At 37.5% G+C, this 20,063-nt stretch overlaps 2 protein-coding genes across 3 annotated transcripts; one reads left to right on the top strand and one right to left on the bottom strand.

Annotated features, from left to right (window-relative positions):
- The first annotated feature begins 8,276 nt into the window (after positions 1 to 8,276).
- On the top strand, positions 8,277 to 11,792 carry LOC113304757 (membrane-associated protein VIPP1, chloroplastic-like). Its single transcript, XM_026553899.1, has 11 exons — positions 8,277 to 8,595; positions 9,151 to 9,260; positions 9,373 to 9,483; positions 9,653 to 9,717; positions 9,793 to 9,874; positions 10,453 to 10,527; positions 10,726 to 10,796; positions 10,904 to 10,986; positions 11,171 to 11,235; positions 11,345 to 11,416; positions 11,654 to 11,792. The coding sequence occupies exons 1-11, from the start codon at positions 8,466 to 8,468 to the stop codon at positions 11,708 to 11,710; spliced, it is 921 nt and encodes a 306-aa protein (XP_026409684.1). The 5' UTR covers positions 8,277 to 8,465; the 3' UTR covers positions 11,711 to 11,792.
- LOC113304755 (protein ENHANCED DOWNY MILDEW 2-like) lies at positions 11,764 to 19,773 on the bottom strand. Of its 2 annotated transcripts, none has more exons than XM_026553897.1 (19): positions 19,549 to 19,773; positions 18,498 to 18,935; positions 18,320 to 18,416; positions 16,870 to 16,920; positions 16,628 to 16,791; positions 15,939 to 16,035; positions 15,742 to 15,840; positions 15,115 to 15,362; positions 14,907 to 14,996; positions 14,478 to 14,825; positions 14,165 to 14,309; positions 13,979 to 14,080; positions 13,704 to 13,796; positions 13,358 to 13,399; positions 13,096 to 13,206; positions 12,705 to 12,776; positions 12,449 to 12,567; positions 12,301 to 12,364; positions 11,764 to 12,203 (listed from the first exon to the last, which is right to left on the bottom strand). In XM_026553897.1, exons 2-19 carry the CDS (start codon positions 18,902 to 18,904, stop codon positions 12,042 to 12,044), a joined length of 2,511 nt encoding a protein of 836 aa, XP_026409682.1. In that variant the 5' UTR covers positions 18,905 to 18,935; positions 19,549 to 19,773; the 3' UTR covers positions 11,764 to 12,041. The 2 variants fall into 2 exon arrangements, with proteins under 2 accessions (XP_026409682.1, XP_026409683.1); XM_026553898.1 differs by having other exon boundaries at positions 19,617 to 19,773.
- Between the last annotated feature and the right edge of the window lie 290 nt (positions 19,774 to 20,063).

Raw genomic sequence — 20,063 nt, 5'->3', positions numbered from 1 at the left:
CTCAACAACAATCAAACTCTCAACAACAATCATATCCTCAACACAATACCGACAAGAGATTATCCACCTTAGAGGAAATGTTCAGAGTTTGATGCAAAGTCAGAAAAATCTAGATCAAAAGATGGATCAAATATGTGAGAGAGAAAAGGGTAAACTTCCGAGCCAACCCCAACAAAATCCAAAGAGGATATTTCAAACAGGCACAACATCCTGCACTGAAACCTCACCTGATCAAATCCATGCCATTACCACCCTCCGAAGTGGTAAAGTCATCGAGAACAACGTGGGCGAACCTAATGAATCTGATACAAATCCACGTGTCTCCACAACCCCAGAAAACCAAAGAATCTGAGCAAGTTGGAAAATCTGACAATTCTACTACTGCTGAATGTCCCTTTGCCAACTCATCTTCCTGTTGCTCCATTTCCTCAAAGATTGATCTATCAACAGAAAAGTACCCATTACAATGAGATGTTAGATCTGTTCAAGAGAGTCAACATCAACATTCCTTTTCTTGAAGCAATCAAGCAAATCCCTGCTTATGCCAAATTCCTCAAAGACTTGTGTACTCAAAAGCGCAAGCTCAATGTGCAAAAACGTGCTTTCTTAGCTGAGCAGGTGAGTTCCATCATTCTGAACAAAACTCCACCCAAGTTTAGGGATCCAGGATGTCCAACAATTTCTTGCACTATAGGAGAACACACGGTCAATAAAGCGTTATTAGACCTAGGTGCAAGTGTTAACCTACTGCCATATTCTGTTTATGAGCAGTTAGGTCTTGGGGAGTTGAAACCAACATCTATCACTCTACAACTGGCAGACCGATCTGTCAAGATTCCTCGTGGAGTGGTGGAAGATGTTTTGATCAAGGTTGACAAATTCTATTTTCCCGTAGACTTCATTGTCTTAGACACTCAACCTGTACAAAACCCAGACTGTCACATTCCTGTCATCTTAGGACGTCCTTTCTTGGCTACGTCCAACGCGATCATCAACTGTCGGAATGGAGTGTTGAAACTGTCTTTTGGTAACATGACGGTAGAAGAATGTGTTCGATATTAGTCAACAACCTGTGAATCTTGATGATGATGATGTGCATGAAGTTAATATGATTGAAGGATTAATGCAAGATTCGTTGACTAACATTCTATCCGTCGACCCCTTTCAAGCATGTATGGAGAACTTTAACCCTGATTTCTATGATGATGCATACTGTAGTGACGTCCTATCTCTGCTCGAATCTGTACCTCAAATGGACATCACTGAAAGGAAATATGAAGTGGAACCACCCCTATTCTCTGATTCCAAGCTTATTCCATCCATTGTTGAGCCACCCAAGCTTGAATTGAAAACATTGCCTAGTACGTTGAAGTACGCATTCCTAGGTTCTTCTGATACTTTACCTGTCATTATTTCATCATGTTTAGATACGGAACAGGAAAGTAAGCTTTTAGAAGTACTTAAGGAACACAAAGAGGCCTTAGGATGGACCATCTCAGATCTCAAAGGAATTAGTCCCACCATTTGCATGCACCACATTAACCTTGAAGAGAATGCCAAACCATCGAGGGAAATGCAAAGGAGACTTAATCCTAACATGAGAGATGTAGTCAAAGGAGAGATCCTGAAACTACTTGATGCGGGTATCATATACCCAATTCCCGATAGCAAATGGGTTAGTCCCATTCAAGTTGTGCCTAAGAAGTCAGGCATTACTGTTGTTCAGAACGACAAGAATGAATTAGTCCCTACTCGTACAATCACAGGATGGCGAGTATGCATCGACTACAGGAAGTTGAACACAGTAACAAGGAAGGATCACTTCCCGCTCCCTTTCATTGACCAAATGCTAGAACGTATGTCTGGACACAGTCACTACTGTTTTCTAGATGGCTTTTCCGGTTATAACCCCATTTTGATTGTGGAGATTTTTGATGTTTGGGGGATAGACTTCATGGGTCCATTTCCCATGTCTGACAGCAAGTTGTACATCCTAGTCGCAGTTGATTACGTTTCTAAGTGGGTAGAAGCCATAGCAACCAGAACAAATGACCACAAGGTGGTACTTTCATTTCTAAAAGAGAACATATTTTCACGTTTTGGTACCCCTAGAGCTATCATCAGTGACGGCGGTTCACATTTTCGTAACAAGTACTTTGAGTCTTTAGTACGCAAGTATGGCATAACTCACAAGGTTGCTACTCCGTACCACCCTCAGACTAGTGGACAAGTGGAAGTGTCTAATAGGGAAATCAAGCACATTCTGGAGAAGACGGTCAACCCGTCCAGGAAAGATTGGTCATTGAGATTGAATGATGCTTTGTGGGCCTATAGAACAGCTTATAAGACACCAATTGGCATGTCCCCCTATTGTCTAGTGTATGGAAAGCCGTGCCATCTACCTGTGGAATTAGAACATCGTGCCTACTGGGCAATCAAAGAGCTGAACTTTTCTCTTGACGAAGCTGGAATTCAACGGAAACTTCAACTCAACGAGTTGGAAGAATTGAGAAATGAGGCTTATGACAGTGCCAAGCTGTACAAGCAGAAGATGAAGATATTTCATGACAAGCGCATTCTGCGCAAATCCTTCACTCCTGGTCAGAAAGTCTTGCTGTATGACTCCCGATTACATCTTTTTCCAGGAAAACTGCGTTCCAGATGGAAGGGTCCGTACCTAGTACGCACAGTTTTTCCTCATGGAGCTGTAGAGTTGGAGGATGTCTCCAACAAGAACGTTTTCAAAGTCAACGGGCAGAGATTAAAGCCATTCCTTGAGCCATTTCCACCCGACATTGAAACAACCGACCTGGAGGACCCAGTCTATGTGGACTAAACTGGTCCACTCTTTCCCTAAATAACCAAAAAGTTTTCCAAATGTTTCCCTAAAAACCAAAATTTTTCGTTTTCCCATCAAAACCAAATTTTCTTGTAGATAATGTGTTAGTTAAATTTCCTTTTGTATATATTTTGTGCTCATCCATTGTGACTGCTAATATGATGGATTTTTGCCTTGAAATAACGGAGTTTTAATCGAGCTACCACCGTACAATCGGGTATTCTCTCTCCTTTTACTCTACTCAGCATGTTCCTCTTCATATATTGTTTTATAATTCTTTCCATATTTTGAAACATTGAGGACAATGTTTAGTTTAGGTTTGGGGGTATAGAGTAGATACCACGATAATATGCTATAATTGAAAACAAAACTCCATCTTTTTGAAAAAATTGAAAAATTCCAAAAAAAAAAAAAAAAAATTCAAAAATCAAATTCAAAAAAAAAAATTAAAAAATGAAAAATCATAAAAATGGAGCTCATTTACCTTGAAATGTTGACTCTTGTGCAAATATGTATTTTTATTAGGAGTCTTAGTCTAGATATTTAGGCACCCTGATTCTAGCACAATTCACATAGTGATAAGAAATTTGCACGCGCACGATCTACCAATACATGTTTGGCCTCGATCTTCAAGGTGTTTGATAGGAAGTTACGATTGCCAATCACTTTAGAATACTGAACGAAACTTGACTAGCTTGTTCTTTGGTTGGTTGGGATAGAAGGTGGAGGTTACATTAAGAAAGACAACCATCGAATTTAACTGGGTGCATCAAAAAGGGCTACCTCTTGCAAAGTGTCATGTAATCTTTTGTTTCCTTTTGTAATTGTATCAAAAGTGTTTCCTTAGTCAAAAAAAAAAAAAAAAAAAAAAAAAAAAAAAAAAAAAAAAGAAAAAAAAAAAAAAAAAATATCAGAAAAATACAAAAAAAAAAAATCAAGTATTGTTCAATTCCATCATCTCTTGTTCCAAAAAATAAAAAGAGAATCGTCAATGTAAATAAGAGTCATGTAAATAGTTATCTTTTGTGTTTTTGTGTTGTAAGCAAGGAGGGTGTATGCCATTGATGTACAACGCGAGAAATTGTGAAACACCTCCAACTCATTCACAATTCTCGTAAAGTCCGGACAGCTAGCTAGATTTCGACCTCAGTTCTTAGCCTGAGAAACTATCTCTTGGTGATTAGTAGTCATGACTTCAGATCTTTCTTTACACATGTGTAGATACACTTTACACTCTTATCACATGTCCTTATTTGTTATCAGTGCTAGGATTGTGCCTTGATAGCTAGATTGACATCTCCATTTTGCTGTGAGCTTAACTGTTTTGCACATGTCACGTTTGATGGAATATGAGCTTATATTTTGTCCTTAGGTTTTGTAGGCACACCTCTGGTAAACCTTCACGAGACTTCAACTCGTCCACTAGGGACACTTAGTGGTTTAAAAGGCTTAGTGCATACGCTAAATGCATTCGAGAGACCAGCGACAGTGGTATAGTAGGATTTCCTTAGTTTTGTTTTACTTGAGGACAAGTAAAATTCAGGTTTGGGGGTATTTGATGAGTCCTAAAAAGTGCATATTTCTTATATTTTTCTTGGCATTTAACTCATCTTTTGTGCATTAATTCTACATTTTATCCCATATTCTGTATTTTCATTGTTTTCAAGAATAAATATTTTTATTAATTAATTTGCATTTTTAGGTAATAAATAAAGTTCGGATGAGTCGCGGAGCGAAAAGAGCAGAAAAGTAGTGAAAAGCCGGGAGAAATTACGCAAGGAAACCGCGAAGAATGGTGCGCACAACCTCATTTTCTACACACAAAAGCGCCTCCGTTATCAGCCATCAGATCATTTCTCAGAAGCATCCGACGGTCGCTCCTTGCTGATCATCAAAATCTGATGTCTCTGCCAAGCACCACAGCGCTGAAATTCCAAGCCTTCAGATTAGATGGTAGTTGAATCCAACAGTCGCTCCCTTGCTGCGCATCGAAGTTTGATATACCCGCCTAACACTACAGTACCTAACTCCATCTGGCATCGTTGATTTCGTTGTATCATATAATCCAACGGTCGCTCATCGCTTGCCTCCACATCACCGTCCGATCTACCTACCAGCTTCGCATCCAATGACTCAGCGTTGCAGAACATCAAATTCGATGGACCCATCTAACACCCTAGCGACCGAGCACCTACACCCCAACCAAACGGACCCTTCCTTCCCAAACCATCGAACCCTTTCTTCACCACCATACCCTGTTTGCAGAGCCTTCCCCTTCCACCGTACACCACCACCTTCTCCACCTCTGTCACCATCATCTCTACCACCTAACCTCCACCAAATCACCACCAAACACCACCTACACGCCGTAGCTACCTCCCCTACCTCTATAGCCATCTAACTTATTGATTTTTCACCACTGAAACCCTAGGTGATAAATCAATAAACTAGGTGAGGCTATAAGACGTAATTGAAGCATGGGAATGGAGCAGGAGACTGAGGAGAAGAATGGGTCGAAAGAAGACTCGTCAAATCACATGTTAGGTGAGTTTAATTCCAAACCCTAATTTCAACTGTTTTGGGAATTTTTGAGGGAATTGTGTAAAACCCTAAATTGAGGGAATTGGGTATAAATAGAAGCTTTGGGGTGTTGTAAAAACTATGTTGGGATTAGCCCACATCCAGGACTCTCATGTCCTGTTAACTGTTAACTTTAGTTCAATTTTCAATTTTCAGTCACTGCTTAATTTCAGTTCACAGTTGTGTTGTTCTTGTTCATTGTTCCATGTTTTAAATCTTTGTTTGTTAATTTTCCTGTTAATGTGTTATGCTTATGTTCATATTCCTGTTATGCTTATGCCCAAGTTCTGTTAATGTGTTAGCCTGTATCATTTCTTGTTTTCAATTCCTGTTAGTGTTGTTTACTGTTAAATGTTCACTGTCAGTTAAATGTTCACTGTCAGTTAAATGTTCCTGTTGTGTTTAATGTATTGTTACATTTGAAGGAATGCTAGGCTAGGTATCTGTGAAGCAATGTGCTGATTGTGCAATGGCAAGAAATCAGTGCTCATAGCAAGCTGATGTTCTTGCCATTCTCCTTGTATGCTTAGGTTGTAGTGTTGATTGTGCATTGGGGGAAATTAGTGCTCACTAGTGACAATGAGCAAGCTAATTTTCCTCCCATTCTTTTAGTTTGCCTGTTTTCTGCCTAGCTTTGCTTCATTTCAGTTTCTTATTCATCCCTGCCCTTGGCCTTAGGCCTTGGTTCATTCTTGTTTTGTTTTGCTTTTGTTCATTGTTTTGTTGCTGTTTAGTTTTCATTTGTTTTGTTTCTTGTTTTTGCCCTGTGTTGTTTTTGCTTGCTGCATTTTCTGCACTGCCTTGTCTGTTTCTGCTACACTGCTGCCTCTGCTGTTGTCTGCTGCAGCAGCTGTTGCTGCAGCCTTTGCTTTCCTGTGCACTGCTTGTGCAGCTGCTGCTGCAACTCATCTGTTGCTGCCACTTCTTTCTCCTGCAGCTGCTGTTGCTGTTGCCTTCCTGCAGTTCCTGCTGCATTGCTCTCTTCCTCTGCCAAGCTGCTGCTGCTGCAGTGCAGCACTTGTGCTGCTGCTGCTGTTGTTGCTGCTGCTTCCTGCAGCCAAGCAAAGGTCCATCAAACTGAAACCACAGCTCAGGTTAAGACCCAAAGGCCTAGCTAAATCAAAGCTCAAGTCCAGTCCACCAAAGCCCAAATTTCATTAAGGTCAAAAGCCTAAATTTAAGGCCCAAAGCCCATTTGCACTTCAAAGATAACTGAGCCCAAGCTCAGTTCATTTTAACAAACCCATTAGTACATTAAGCCCAATAGTTCCAAAGGGGTATTCATAGCCCAATAGCAACTTAGAACCCAATTAGCTAGAACACTCCAAAACACACCCGATCTCTGTGGATCGACCCGTACTTGCACGAGCTACAACCGACGACCGTGCACTTGCGGTATTACTGTAGGCCCCCGTTTATTTGCGCATAATTTTATACACCTTTTAGAGGCCTGCCAAGTTTTTGGCGCCGTTGCCGGGGACTACCAATGCTTAACAAAAACAATAACACTTCTTATATGCATAACAAGTTATGCAGATACTCTAAACAATGCATAACAGGTCATGCAATTATTTTTGGATCTGCATAAGATGTTATGCAGTTAAACAATGTTCGTATTTTATGCAGTTAAACAAGTTATGCATAATAAGTTATGCAGTTCTGCATGTTTGCTTTCATATGCTTGAAATATACATTCATTCTTAAGGTTCATAAAACAAGTACCTCTAAGCTTGAAATATGCTTCTTGAGCATTGCTTTCTTCATTGCTGCAAAGTCCCACCTTGCAGCTCTTGGTGTAGCATTGGGATTGACCTTGGAAATGTCTGATGATGATATGTCAGCTATGTACTGCATAACTAGTTATGCACATTTTCTTTGTACTGCATAACTAGTTATGCACATTTTTTTTGTACTGCATAACTGGTTATGCACATTTATTTTTGTGCCACATAACAAGTTATGCATCTGCATAACTGGTTATGCACATTTTTTTTTGTACTGCATAACTTGTTATGCACATTTTCTTTGTACTGCATAACTAGTTATGCATATTTTTTTGCATCTGCAGTGATTTATGATAAGCATAACTGCATAACGTCTTATGCATTACTTTTCTCACTTTTTCTGGTTATGCATCAGTTTTTTGAGATGCATAAGACATTATGCATTATTTTGTTTTAGCTGCATATTGTCTTATGCATTACTTTTTTCACTTTTCTGATTTATGGATTTTTATGCACGTGCATAATGTCTTCTGCATCATTTTGTTTAGTGCATAAGACAATATAAGGGAAAATTTAGCTGGATAACTTTTTTTTCTGTTTCTTCTACTTGATTTTTTCTTCTTCGTCTGTTTCATCCATTTTTGTTGAAATGTATTCTAGGGTTTAGTCAAAAATGATTTACTTCTTTGAATCATCGATTTTAAATGATTTATTTCTTTAAATGATGGAGAAAAAATCTTTGCAGATCCGTTACAGAGATTAATGGAGGAATAGGGAAAGAAACCGGCGGATAAGAAAAAAATTATGCCCAAAACCAATGAAGGGTAATAGAGTCGTTCAGTACGTTTTAAATATTTTTAAATAATTATGGGTGCGACTGTATCAGAAATTAATTGTGGGCCTGGCGGTAAGATTTTTCTTTTTTTTGGGCCTGCGCCTAAAATTCCCGTCATCTAAACGAGCCTTGCGTTAAGAAGACAGGCCGGCCCAGCTTTCCTTTTGTTGAGCTTGGCGTGACCGGCAGCCTGGCCCGGTTAGCCTCTCTAATAAGGGGCCTGGCCATGACTGAAAATTAACTACCATAATCTAATAAAGAAGCCTCTCTCTAAATTTATCTCTCAACCAATTAACACTCCGAGTTAGGGTTTCGCTTCTGAATTTTTAAGAAGATAACCCAAACTGGATCTCAAACTGAACATCAATCATCAAAATTCAAAGAAATTAAACCAAAACATAATCACCAAAAACCTTAAACTCAAAATCAGATTGACTGTAGTCAAGACACATTGACCTTTTCCCTAATCAGAAGGTTCTCTGAGACAATGGCGATGATCAGAGCTTCTCCGGTTACTGGTTTAAGCTTGGTGCCTAGACCATATTCTTCTTCTCCTTCTTCAAGTTCGTCTAACCGTGTTGTCATGTTTAGAAGAACCCCATTCCTCAGTGGCGGTGGTATGCCCCCTCTTATCTCTCTCTTAACTTTTTTTTTAATGGAATCACTTTGAATATTTTGTGATATATGCATTGTAATTGCCGTCGTGTTGGAAAATTCTCGCCATTAGACACTGCATTATCCTGATAAGTAGATGTAGAGTAAAAAAAAAAAATATTAATACATGAGGTTGGCAACATGATGATAATCGTAGTCGGCAACCAAGTGCATGGCTGAGGCAGGCACGAAGGATAAGAATGGTGAGCCTAGTTAAACTTGAATTTACGCAGATATTATGAACTAGAAAAGATATGCTTATGTTACATATCACTAGCTATGCCGTGTTGCATTGTCATGTTCTTTTTCTTCTGGATTACATGTGAATGCTGCCTCATATGCTGTGATTTCTGTCAACTCAACGAGTTCTTATTCTATCTCGCCAGTTGGTTTTCCTCTGAAAAAGAACAAAGAGCGGATTAATTCAGAAGCACAGACATGTTTTTGTTAACTTGTATTAGCCTGATAACTAAGCACTTCTAGTAATCATTCCTTGTTCTTATCAATTTTTCCCGCAGTGGGATATCTAAGACTTTCAGTGCCAACCACCCGTCCCAATCGGTGCATATGTAGGGGAGCGCTTGGTACCCAAATGAACCTTTTTAATCGTTTTGCTAGAGTTGTGAAGGTGAGATGTAGATGAATTTTCTCAGGAAATTTTTTGTGTGCGTTTTTCTTGCTATGCTTGTTCCTATATTTATTTCTTACAATTAGAATTCATTGTTCTGTCACAAGTGCAGTCTTACGTAGGTTCAATTCTTAGCTCCTTTGAAGATCCAGAGAAGATCATAGAACAAGCTGTGCTTGAAATGAACGACGACTTGGCCAAGATGCGTCAGGCTACTGCAGAGGTACGTACAACTATATGGCACATTGACTGGAAGGCTTATTTGTTTGAAAATTTTGCCACTGATCATAACAAACTTGGAATTGATATTTACAGGTTTTAATGTAGACCCAATTGTGGCTTGCAAGCTTCTTCATCGTTTCTGCTTACAGAATTTATTTACTTTTGTGTAGGTGTTAGCATCTCAAAAACGATTGAAGACCAAACAGAAAGCTGCACAACAAGCTTCTGAAAACTGGTAACATGTAATATTAAATTCAAGATAACACCTATAAATTTAAAGGTTCACTTAGCCAGTTTTTTTATGGTATAGGTACCACAAAGCACAACTCGCTCTTGAGAAAGGAGATGAGGATCTTGCTCGAGAAGCATTGAAGAGGCGTAAATCTTATGCTGTGGGTATTATCTTCTAAGAATCTATAATGATTGTTGCTTAATTCATATGTTAGACATTCTAAACGTTAATTATATAGGCGAAGTTATTTCGTAGTCTCAATTCACCCCCCACCCCTTTCCAACTGATTGATGATAGAAAATCATGTGTAGTTTTGGAAGATATATACCTTTAGCTAGCTAATCAGGTGTTAATGCTTTAAAGGATCTAAGTAAATGAATTGTCAGATATATTCTTAGTCCCTTACCAACTGTAATCTTAAATTGCGGTTTTGAATGGAAATCCCAAGAAATGTAGAAATTTTAAAGCATGCATTTCATTTAAATGCTCAGCTACGTAAACATTTTGTTCAACTCTGTCAGCTTGTTTTGCGTGCGTAATTATTGTCAATGCGTGCTACACTTCAATGCCCAAATAGCGTTTGTTTCTTTGTTTTTGGTGCAACTTAGATGCAATGATGTGTCTGAGACATCCTTTCCCTCTCCCGCTATTACCAATTATAAGAAATGTGGAAGAGGAGAATATTCTTGTCGTATAATGCTGTTTATGGTTTGTCTTACTTATGTCTGTGGTTTGCAGGATAATGCAACTTCTTTGAAAACCCAGCTCGATCAGTATAAGAATTCGGCCGACAGTCTCGTCTCAAAAACGAAGGTAGCTTATTGACTTATCTTCCTCATGTTCACTCTCTATGCTAATAAGTTGTTTGTCATTGGATATTTTTAAAGCCACGCTTTTCATAAAAATGAGACCTCTTGTTCTTTGAATTTCTCCAGATGATGCTTTAGTTTTGATTACGAGCTTTATATAGCAGCAAATTCAGTGGTTCCTTTTTTCTTTTTCTTTTTCTAGCTTTTGGAGAGCACAATACAAGAGGCAAAATCGAAGAAAGATAATCTGCTACTCCGTGCCCAGTATGCAAAGTTTGTTCTCTGCCTCTTTTTAGATGATCTATATCTACTTTCTTACTCACAGGTTTCCCATTTACATTCCTTTAAATCATGCGTATGCCCTTTTCTTGTTTCATCAGGACTGTGAACAAAGTGAGTGAAATGTTGGGGAACTTGAATGCAAGCAGTGCTCTTTCAGCTTTTGACAACATGGAGGAAAAAGGTAAAAGATTTGTTGTAATTCCTTTTCAGTTCATTCAATTATTTGTGGGCATCACACCTCATGACTCAACTGCGAGGATTATGTGGCAATGTGAGTGCATTGGTGCAACATTTCCATCTTCTTTCTTTCCTTCAAGGATTCTGAGTTTTGAAAAACATATGATATGGCTCTTCCTTGCTGACAGTGATGACGATGGAATCTAAGGCAGAGGCACTTAATCAGCTAACAACAGATGATCTCGAAGCAAAGGTACCTTCTCTTCGTTCATCCTACGTACCACACGTCCACCATCACCCCTTCAATGTCCACTTCATTTTTGCCTTCATATTTGATACTAGTATACACTGTGTCCTTGCAGTTTGCATGCCTAGAGAGCTCATCGGATGACGATCTAGCCAATTTGAAGAAAGAAATTTCAGGCAGAGCAGTGGTACATGTCACTTCTTACTTTTCTACCACTTAAAAGTAGATTATTCTGCATTTGTATCAGTGGTCATCACACAAATCCACTGATACAAATACTTAGTTCTAGACAGTGATGCCTGTGATTTTGGTTCGAGTACTTTGAAACACTTTGTTCTATTCACATGCTTTTAACTATGCTTCCATAATTCTTTGCATGTTCACTAGAAAAATTCTTTTCATGATTTTTTTTTTCATTGGGTAGAGAAAAGAGCTGCTTCCACCTTGTAGATCAGCTGTATGGATTGAAACAGAACTATAGGATTAAAGAAAAAGGCGAGCGAGTACTGAACTAAGGAAAAGGGCGAGCAGTGAAGACTTGTTTTGACTTTTTAAAATTGAGAAGAGAAACCTGGAATACATCGACGAAGCGTTTTATCTTAATCTTTTCTCATCTCATTGCACTAAAAATTTTAGTGTACAGTTGAAATGGCGAGAAGTATATGTATTTTTATTTTTTTTGCATAGAGATGAGGAGAAATAAATGTGATATATTTCATCTACCATAGCTATCTATACATCTGTTATACTGAACTCTACTACTTGTCCTATAACTACAAGTGTGGTTCATGTTGTTCTTCCTCTGTCTGCAACTAATATGGCATTTCTGGGGATAAATGTTGTTCCTCATAGGCAATGTTCTTGTGCTTCTTAGTCCATCCCGGGTGACTCCAAAGATAGAGGAGAGGGGTTCTATTGTTCCATTGCTCTATTTGATTTTCATCCACGTCAACAGATCCAGGAAGGTAGAAGGACTGCAAAGAAGCCACGGATAGTTAGCAAATAATGGTCCACCCAACATTCGAACGTAACCTCAATCAAACTAACACCATGGAACACATTTAATAACACCTTTCCGGAAAGTTTCTGATCGTCCTCCCAGATCAGATCATATGCCTCTCTTTTTTTATCTAGCCTGTGTAATTTAACCAAAGAAAATTAGAAAGATGTCTGACATGTACATAGATAGAGAGTGAGTTTTTGTCTCACAGAGCAAAACCTTTCTGTTTCCGGTGGAACAATGAGAATAATGAGCTTTGGCTTAAACTCAAGAGCCTTGTCAATAAACTTGTTTGCTAAATGCGCTTTACACCCAAAAGGAGGGTTTAATCCCATGATCTAGTAGAAAACATCAAAAAAAAATGTGATGGTTCAATTTGTTTGCCACACTTTCAGATAAACTTGAATGTTCCAATTATTTCCACATAAATCAGGTCAGGTAAAATACTATGGTGGATATCAAGTAAGAAACACACCAGTTTAGATCCAGCTGGCAGTTCATCCTTACGAACAGTCATCCAATCTCTCCTCTCGAAATTAAAATCATTCTGCACAAAAAGGGTTCATCAATACAACGGTAGTCAGGGCATATATGGGCAGAAACAAAGGAAGTTCCCTTGACGAAGGAGTAGAAACTAAGTAAATGGACAGCATGTGCAGACATGCCTAAGTATTCCTAAGAGTCCAAAATTTGGTAGAGTACAGAGGCGTGGCTTCTTTGACCAAAGGACAATCCTAGATCATCAGATATATTTGAGAGATGCTAACCAATTCTGAAATCTAATATTTAACCATTCTATGACAGAAGGAAAATGGGAGCAACTTTACTCCACTGCTACTATAAACTGAAGTAACTGTGAAATTTACCTTAGGTGAAAGCAAGTCAAAGTTTTTAAAACTGCACATTTTCCCAGTTTCTTCAAGCTTTTTTTTCATTAAGCAACTGAAATCGTTGGCGCCACAGCAGAAGTCAACTATCTGAAAAGAAAATTTGGCATCATAAGCAAAAAATGTTTTTGTTAAAACTCATGAAATTACAAGATACCAAAATGATACTATGAACTATCTAATAAGCTTCTGGATAAAATATTTGACGACAAGGAACCAAGCAACCTTGATGATTTCTTACCATGTCTCCATTTTGCACATAAGGGTGAAGCTTATTAACAATCTGCACATAGAAGCTAATGCAGTCAGTGTTCATCTATTCCAGTTAGTTGTTTTTAGACTACCTAAAAGAACTGAAGAAGTTTGGTACTGGAGTTGCTTCTTGTTCTAGAATACAAAAGTTATGTATATATACAAGTACATCCGGGTGGAGTAAATTCCATCTACACCTACTGCTCTTGTAAGCATTGAGGCATTACAGTCTATAGTGAATGTACTGAAGCTGAAACGGTTTGAGAACTAAGCAAGCCTCTGTTAAAGTTCATTATCAATTTAAAATTTAAAAGCTAAACAACAACAAAATTTACCTCCTGAAGCTTATCCAATTTTGTGAAATGACGACCAAAAGATGTGTAGCGCATGCCATGCAGAGAAGGCGCAAGGTAGACTTTTAGCTTGTTCTACAACAATGTGCTCAATTTGTCAGCACCATGATTTACATGAAAGTGCACATGGTACCTAAAAGTAAACTGCTTTTTTCTTTGCTAATTTCATGATTCTTAACAGGAGATGCAAGATCAGCTAATCCTTCACAGGTGAGAACTTGTACGTCATCATGACAAAATATAAGAACAAAAATTACCCTCCATTTTGATATGGTGGTGAGAACGTTTGGTTGACAAACAGCTCTAGCTTCCTCTACTCTGCCATTTTTTTCTAACATGTGTACAGCAGTTCGACAAGCCTGCAAATACATCCAAGGTGCAATAATCATCAACAGACAATTAAGATTTTTAAGCACCAACAAAATTTAATGAAAAAAAATTACCTCAACAAACCGATCCACCTTTCCTTGAGAAATGGACTTGTCCAAATTTCTATAGAAGTTCGGATAGGTTGATGGTATACTATGACTTCTTGTAACATCCTTTAATGTTATAGTTTCTGATATCCTTTTCCTCAAAGTCAGTATCCTGCATTGCACGCATTTAAGAATGAGAAAATGAATAATCAATTTTCACACAGTTAAGACAGTTTTATTGCACCAAGCTCTCCTAGCAAAGGTTTGAGTTGTCATACAAATTCCATAAGAAGTACCTACTGTTATTATAGAAAACCGTTCAGCCATGGTAGCACCTAACCTGTCTTTGGTCTCACTATCTAAGACGAGAGAAGCAGAGCTCTGGAGCTTTTCAGTTTTATGGCCATGTATGTCCTTCCTTTCATCAAATACGTAGGGCTTCACCATCTTCCTTTTTAGCGCAGTAGTACTGTTCTTTATAGAAAAGCATACCTTTTCAGCCAACTTTGGCTTCTTGGAAAAGGTTGTTTCACTTATAAAGTGGCCAGACGGAGCACTTCTTTTCTTTGAAAGAGTCTTTCCCTTATCAGATAGCAAATCTTGCCGCTCAAATATCTTGCTTTGTTCATCATGGGGAAATTTAATATGGTTTCTCTTAGGTGTTCCATATGATTCAATTTGATGCTTCCTGGGACCAGATCATTAACCAATCAAGCCGAACGCTTTGCAACAAAAGATCAAAACATCAGGAATAAATATAAGAACTTACAAACAATATATAAGTATACGATTGTTTGGCAAGAGACCGTCCCAAGCCCTCACAGCTTCTGCATCCTCTGATACTTCATAGGCAATCCTCCTGAACAACACAGTTAATGAATTGACACACAACATACTATTTTGAAGAAAATACACACAACATACTATTTTGAAGAAAATAAATACCATCAAACATAATGAGAAAGAATTCTTGCTACCTAGGTAAGCATTTCCGATGGTATGCCTTTGGACAACGTCTGCAAACAGCAAAGTTTAACTCGTGAACGTCCTTGTTCTCTCGCTCTTTACACACAAAGCATTGATGGGCAGGACATGTAAATGATTCTCCGGCAAAAATCTTTTGCTTATACTCTTCTGCTTCAGCATTATTCTCAGGAAAAAGAAGTTTTGAAACACACTCTGGATGATAGAAATATCCACAAAGTGCAGAGACACACGAGAAAACCTGAAATAAGATGTGAAAACATGAGTGCTGCATCTATGGATATCCAAATTTACAGACTGAATATAACCAAGCAAGTACAGTTCCTGTTGGAAAATTTCCTTAGATGTTTCTTTTGCTTTAACTATGTCTATTGCTACTACTATATCAATACCATCGTCAACTGGAGATCAGAAAGATATATCAATTGCTGGAAGAGACGCGTCGAAGAAAAACTCTAGCTACGTCTACCAAACGGTTTAGATACTTTAAAAATTAAAAGCAAAACGTCGGTTCTATATAGCTTCTTCCTTTTTTTCCCCTTTTGATGGATAGTCTAATATACTATAAACATGATAAATGTAATTGCACTACAGCAGTTGTGTAAGTAACAGATCCATACCTCAGGCTGATTCTCTTTATCGGAGGATCCCAAAATTCCACAGACATAGCACTGGTGCTGTTTGTGTTTACAATTCTCACATAAAAAGTTTTGAATTGCCTGCACGAGACCAACAAGCTTACAACGAAAATACCATACACGCTATAATTCATGCATATAAAGTTAACAAAAGATGTTGCAAGAATAGAGACCCATACTTCAACTTGATCCTTAGAAAAGCCCAGGGATCTACAATCTGACTCTACACCGTCATGCACGGTTGCATGAAAAGACCTCAAGCACCTTCCCTCGCAGCTAAATTAAGAAAAGGCAACATCGTGGTCACATACATCAATGTTCCAAAAATAAGGATATCAACAGCAGCAATGAATACAATAAACAGGTTAACAGGTGTGTCCTCTCTATGATGACATGTTAGCAACAGAAATTAACATTCAAAACTCTTGACAAATACACCAAGATTTGTCAGCCCTTGGAAGTGAAGTGATGCACAAACTAACACCGTTCTCTCTCTTTTTTTAGACGCACTAAAGGCAGAACAAAAAAGTTCCAATTCAATCCATTTTTTTTTCATCTTCTCTTTCTTAAAGCTGCAATTGTCTCAGTTATAAGAACCATTACTAAAGTTTGAACATAATGTAACACAGCAGACTCTAGTACTCCACCTTGGCTAAAAAAATTATCTCGTACCCAAGTCATGAATAATGATAACGCTTAACCTATATGTGCACTTAGTAAAATAAAAAAAGTGCAGTCATATTAAGAGTTTCAATCATGCATAGAGATGATATCAGACTATCAGTGTTCTGAACAGCAGCACAGCACAAAAGGCACCCTGACGTATGGTTAAGTCATAAGTGATTAAGTAAAGAACCACGTTGCTCACCATAAAATTTCACCACCATTATCACAGATTGAACAGACAGAATCAAATAGATCTGTCTCTTGATCGTTTCCATCTTCACCTTCATCACCAAATGCTCCATCCAGTTCTTCATCATCATCCACTATAAATTTACTCTTTTTTGCTTTTGGCGCAGTATAAACATCCTATACCAGATTAGTCAGTACTGCAGAGTAGCAAAAAATACATTCATCAAAGTAAGAAAGAACAGTGGAAACACTAACCTCATTAGAGGCTTCTGCCATAGAAGGATTTTGAAGGAATCCTTGTAGAAACTGTTTCAATAAAATATTGTCAAGGCATATGATAAACACCTGAACAAAATATGGCTTCTTGCTAGCTACAATACTAGAGCAGTGTACATTCACATAGAGAAAGTAAGCTAATAACAACAGGATTACCCATTTGAATTTTCTAACCATCATAGATTCAATACACTCACATACAAATAAGAATCGACACAATTACAAAATTCCAATTTTACTTATTTGACATATAAAAATTTATTATTCTGCTCATCACATCCAGGCATGTATTCATAATCCTTGTAGTAGAATACAGAGGGTACTATGAAGACATAACAACTGCTCAAACACTGAAGGTCTAGTGGTAATAGTTTAGTAACCTAGTCAAGCAGTTTCGCTCTCTCACAGAAACTTATTTGGTGAAGTCATTTTCCGAGAGAGACGAGATCTTCGATATAATGCAACTGCCAAAAAGAACGATTTCACGGAAACCAAAAGTAAAAATAAATAAAAAATTCTCAAATGCTGAAATTTGAAGTCTTAAAATGAGACCCGAATCATACACTGTTCCTCAAATTGAAATCTATAACTAAGCCTAATAATCATATTTCAAATGGAACCGCACACAAGAACCTAATAATAAGTCTTTGCAATACTCATCTGTAATCTATAATATAAATAGACAATAAGCAAACCTAGGGTTCACTCAAATAACTCCTAAATGCTGTGCTAATCATCACCGACTTCGGAGCTAAGTCATTCCATTATATAAATGAGACTAAACCTAGCCAAAACTTTGGTGAGAGTCAAAATGCAACTCATATTAAAATCCTAATACTAACAACAATGTACCACAATAGACCTAACCTATGCCAAAAGAAACCAATTTCTTCAATCAAAACTCGGTATCAAACAGAATGAATAAATTTCAAGGCTTCAAACTCGCAGTTCGTAATAAAAATCGAATTTCCGAACAACTCATCTATAAAATGGATAGAAACTGAGTAAATCCTGAAACCCCGCTGTTGAAAGGATAAGTTTTAAAAACAGAAACGTTAAGAAAAATCCAAAAATTCAATTCTCAGCAAGCCAAGAGAAATCATCTGTTACACTAGAACGTCTGATTATACCCTGGAAAACGATTACAAGTTTGCAATAAATGCATCCCTCCAGTGAGAAAAATGAAAGCATTTATCATAAATAAAGTCGAAAATAAATTATGAATCGAATTTTGACAATGCGAGGGGTATACATGTAGCACTAACTAATCATAAGGTTGTCAACCGAAGTGTGATACTATTAGTTCATTCATTCAACAGTGGATAATTGAGTATAACTTAACAGAGACAAGTCAAAATTCTCCTATTCTATCAATAAATATTTCCTCGGTGAATGTCAGAATTGTTGTTCTATAAAATATTATACATACCTTTGATTCTGATAAAGTTACATCATGCTTCACTGCGTCATTAATTAAAGAGATGTGATCAATCAGATCATCCACAGAAGGTTTGACCTCATGCGAACTGCATATGACCAAACAATATATCAGATCTATTAAACCTTTAGAGAAACATAAGAAATCTTAATCAAGTAAGTTTGCAAACCTGAAAAGTTTTCTTAAGCGATCCCAAAAGGGCTTTACTAATGTATCTGGATTCCTCTTCAAACAGTGTAGAGCACTCAATGTTATCAAAACGGTCCTGATTGTAGGCTCATAGCTCTTCCTTGGCTTTAGAAGCTTAATCCAGCTCTTCTCCTTGGAAAACACCAATATTCGAGGTTCTTTGTCTAAAAGCTCGAATTTCCATGAAATTACTGGTTTATAGATTGGTTGCAGCCCACCATCTGCAGTTCCTTGCAAGAAAATCTGCTTTTCAAGGGATGGATTTGCATCACCGGTCCAACAGATAGGCAAATTGCAAAAAGTAATCGGCTCATTCCTATCGTCAACAAAGTGGAAGTTGTCCACGAATTGTGCCATATCATCCGCTTCATCATCTGAGAAATCCATTTTTACTAGCCTGCTACTTTTACGACAAAACCTAAACACAAGCGAAAGATGAAATCACAGAATAAATCAAACTATCAAAGCCAATAGCTAACCAGATTCCCAAATAAATAACACCTGAGTGCAAATGACAACAGGTTTAAGCAATAACAAAATATTCAAAACAACCACAAAATTCATAAGGAATCTCCTAATTAACAACTAGTCTAGCCCATTTGCACTAGCAATTCAACCAGGGAAAACTAAGTGATGAAATTCTATAACATGGAGGGTAGTAACTAGTAAGGAAAAATATCTCTAGGTCTAAAAACGGCACTCCTTACAAGCACGGACACTATTATAAACACTACAAATACGACGCACATCAATGCTGCTTTCACTTAATCTAACCTAGTAAGTCATAAGGATAATAGTCACATTGAATTTCCTGAAGAATCTAAACAAACATTCTATCATGTCTGATAAGCATTTCTACTAAGCAACCCTCAAAAAAAAAAAAAACAATTAGCAAAACCAAAATCCACTGAAAAACAAGGAAAATTCTAAATAATTTAACTAAAAACAGTGAAAATGGACTAATAATCGCAATAATGACCTAAAAATGAGCAATAAAATAGTCATTTGTTTCAATATTACAGAATTGTTACCCTAGAAAATTCGATCGAAGCTTTTTATTTTCCTAGACAAAATACTTGTTATTCTTGTGTGATGAGACCTGTGGAGAGAGGAACTGAAGAAGAAGAAGACGATGAAACTGAGATTCTTCTTCCTACTTCTCCTTCATTTTATGAAACATCTCTCGAGAAAGAAAAACTTCCACTCTGATGCTTCTTTGATCAAAATGGGACTGACACAGTACTAAATACAGTAGTAGAAACCCTTGAATGAAAAATTCAAGTGAATATGATCCTAATACTTTTTTTTTGTAAATGACGAAAATAACCTTATACTGTGAATAGTACGGCTTGCTTTGTTTTATGACGCGTGCTCGGTTCGTTCCTTGAAAAGAGAGATTACAAAACACGGTAATCTCTCTTCTTTAATCTCCTTCAATGAAATGCGCGGCGTTTAATCGAAATAATTTTAAAGTTATTTCAAAAGGAAAATTTGTTATTTGGTCCTAAGCCCGTATAGTTATTTATAGTAGGGTCCTACCAGAATT

The sequence above is a fragment of the Papaver somniferum genome, chromosome 8 (genome assembly GCF_003573695.1).
Source record: "Papaver somniferum cultivar HN1 chromosome 8, ASM357369v1, whole genome shotgun sequence".
In the NCBI taxonomy this organism is placed as follows: domain Eukaryota; kingdom Viridiplantae; phylum Streptophyta; class Magnoliopsida; order Ranunculales; family Papaveraceae; genus Papaver; species Papaver somniferum.
Note: the sequence above shows the minus strand (reverse complement) of the source record. Positions and strands in the feature narration are given on the sequence as shown.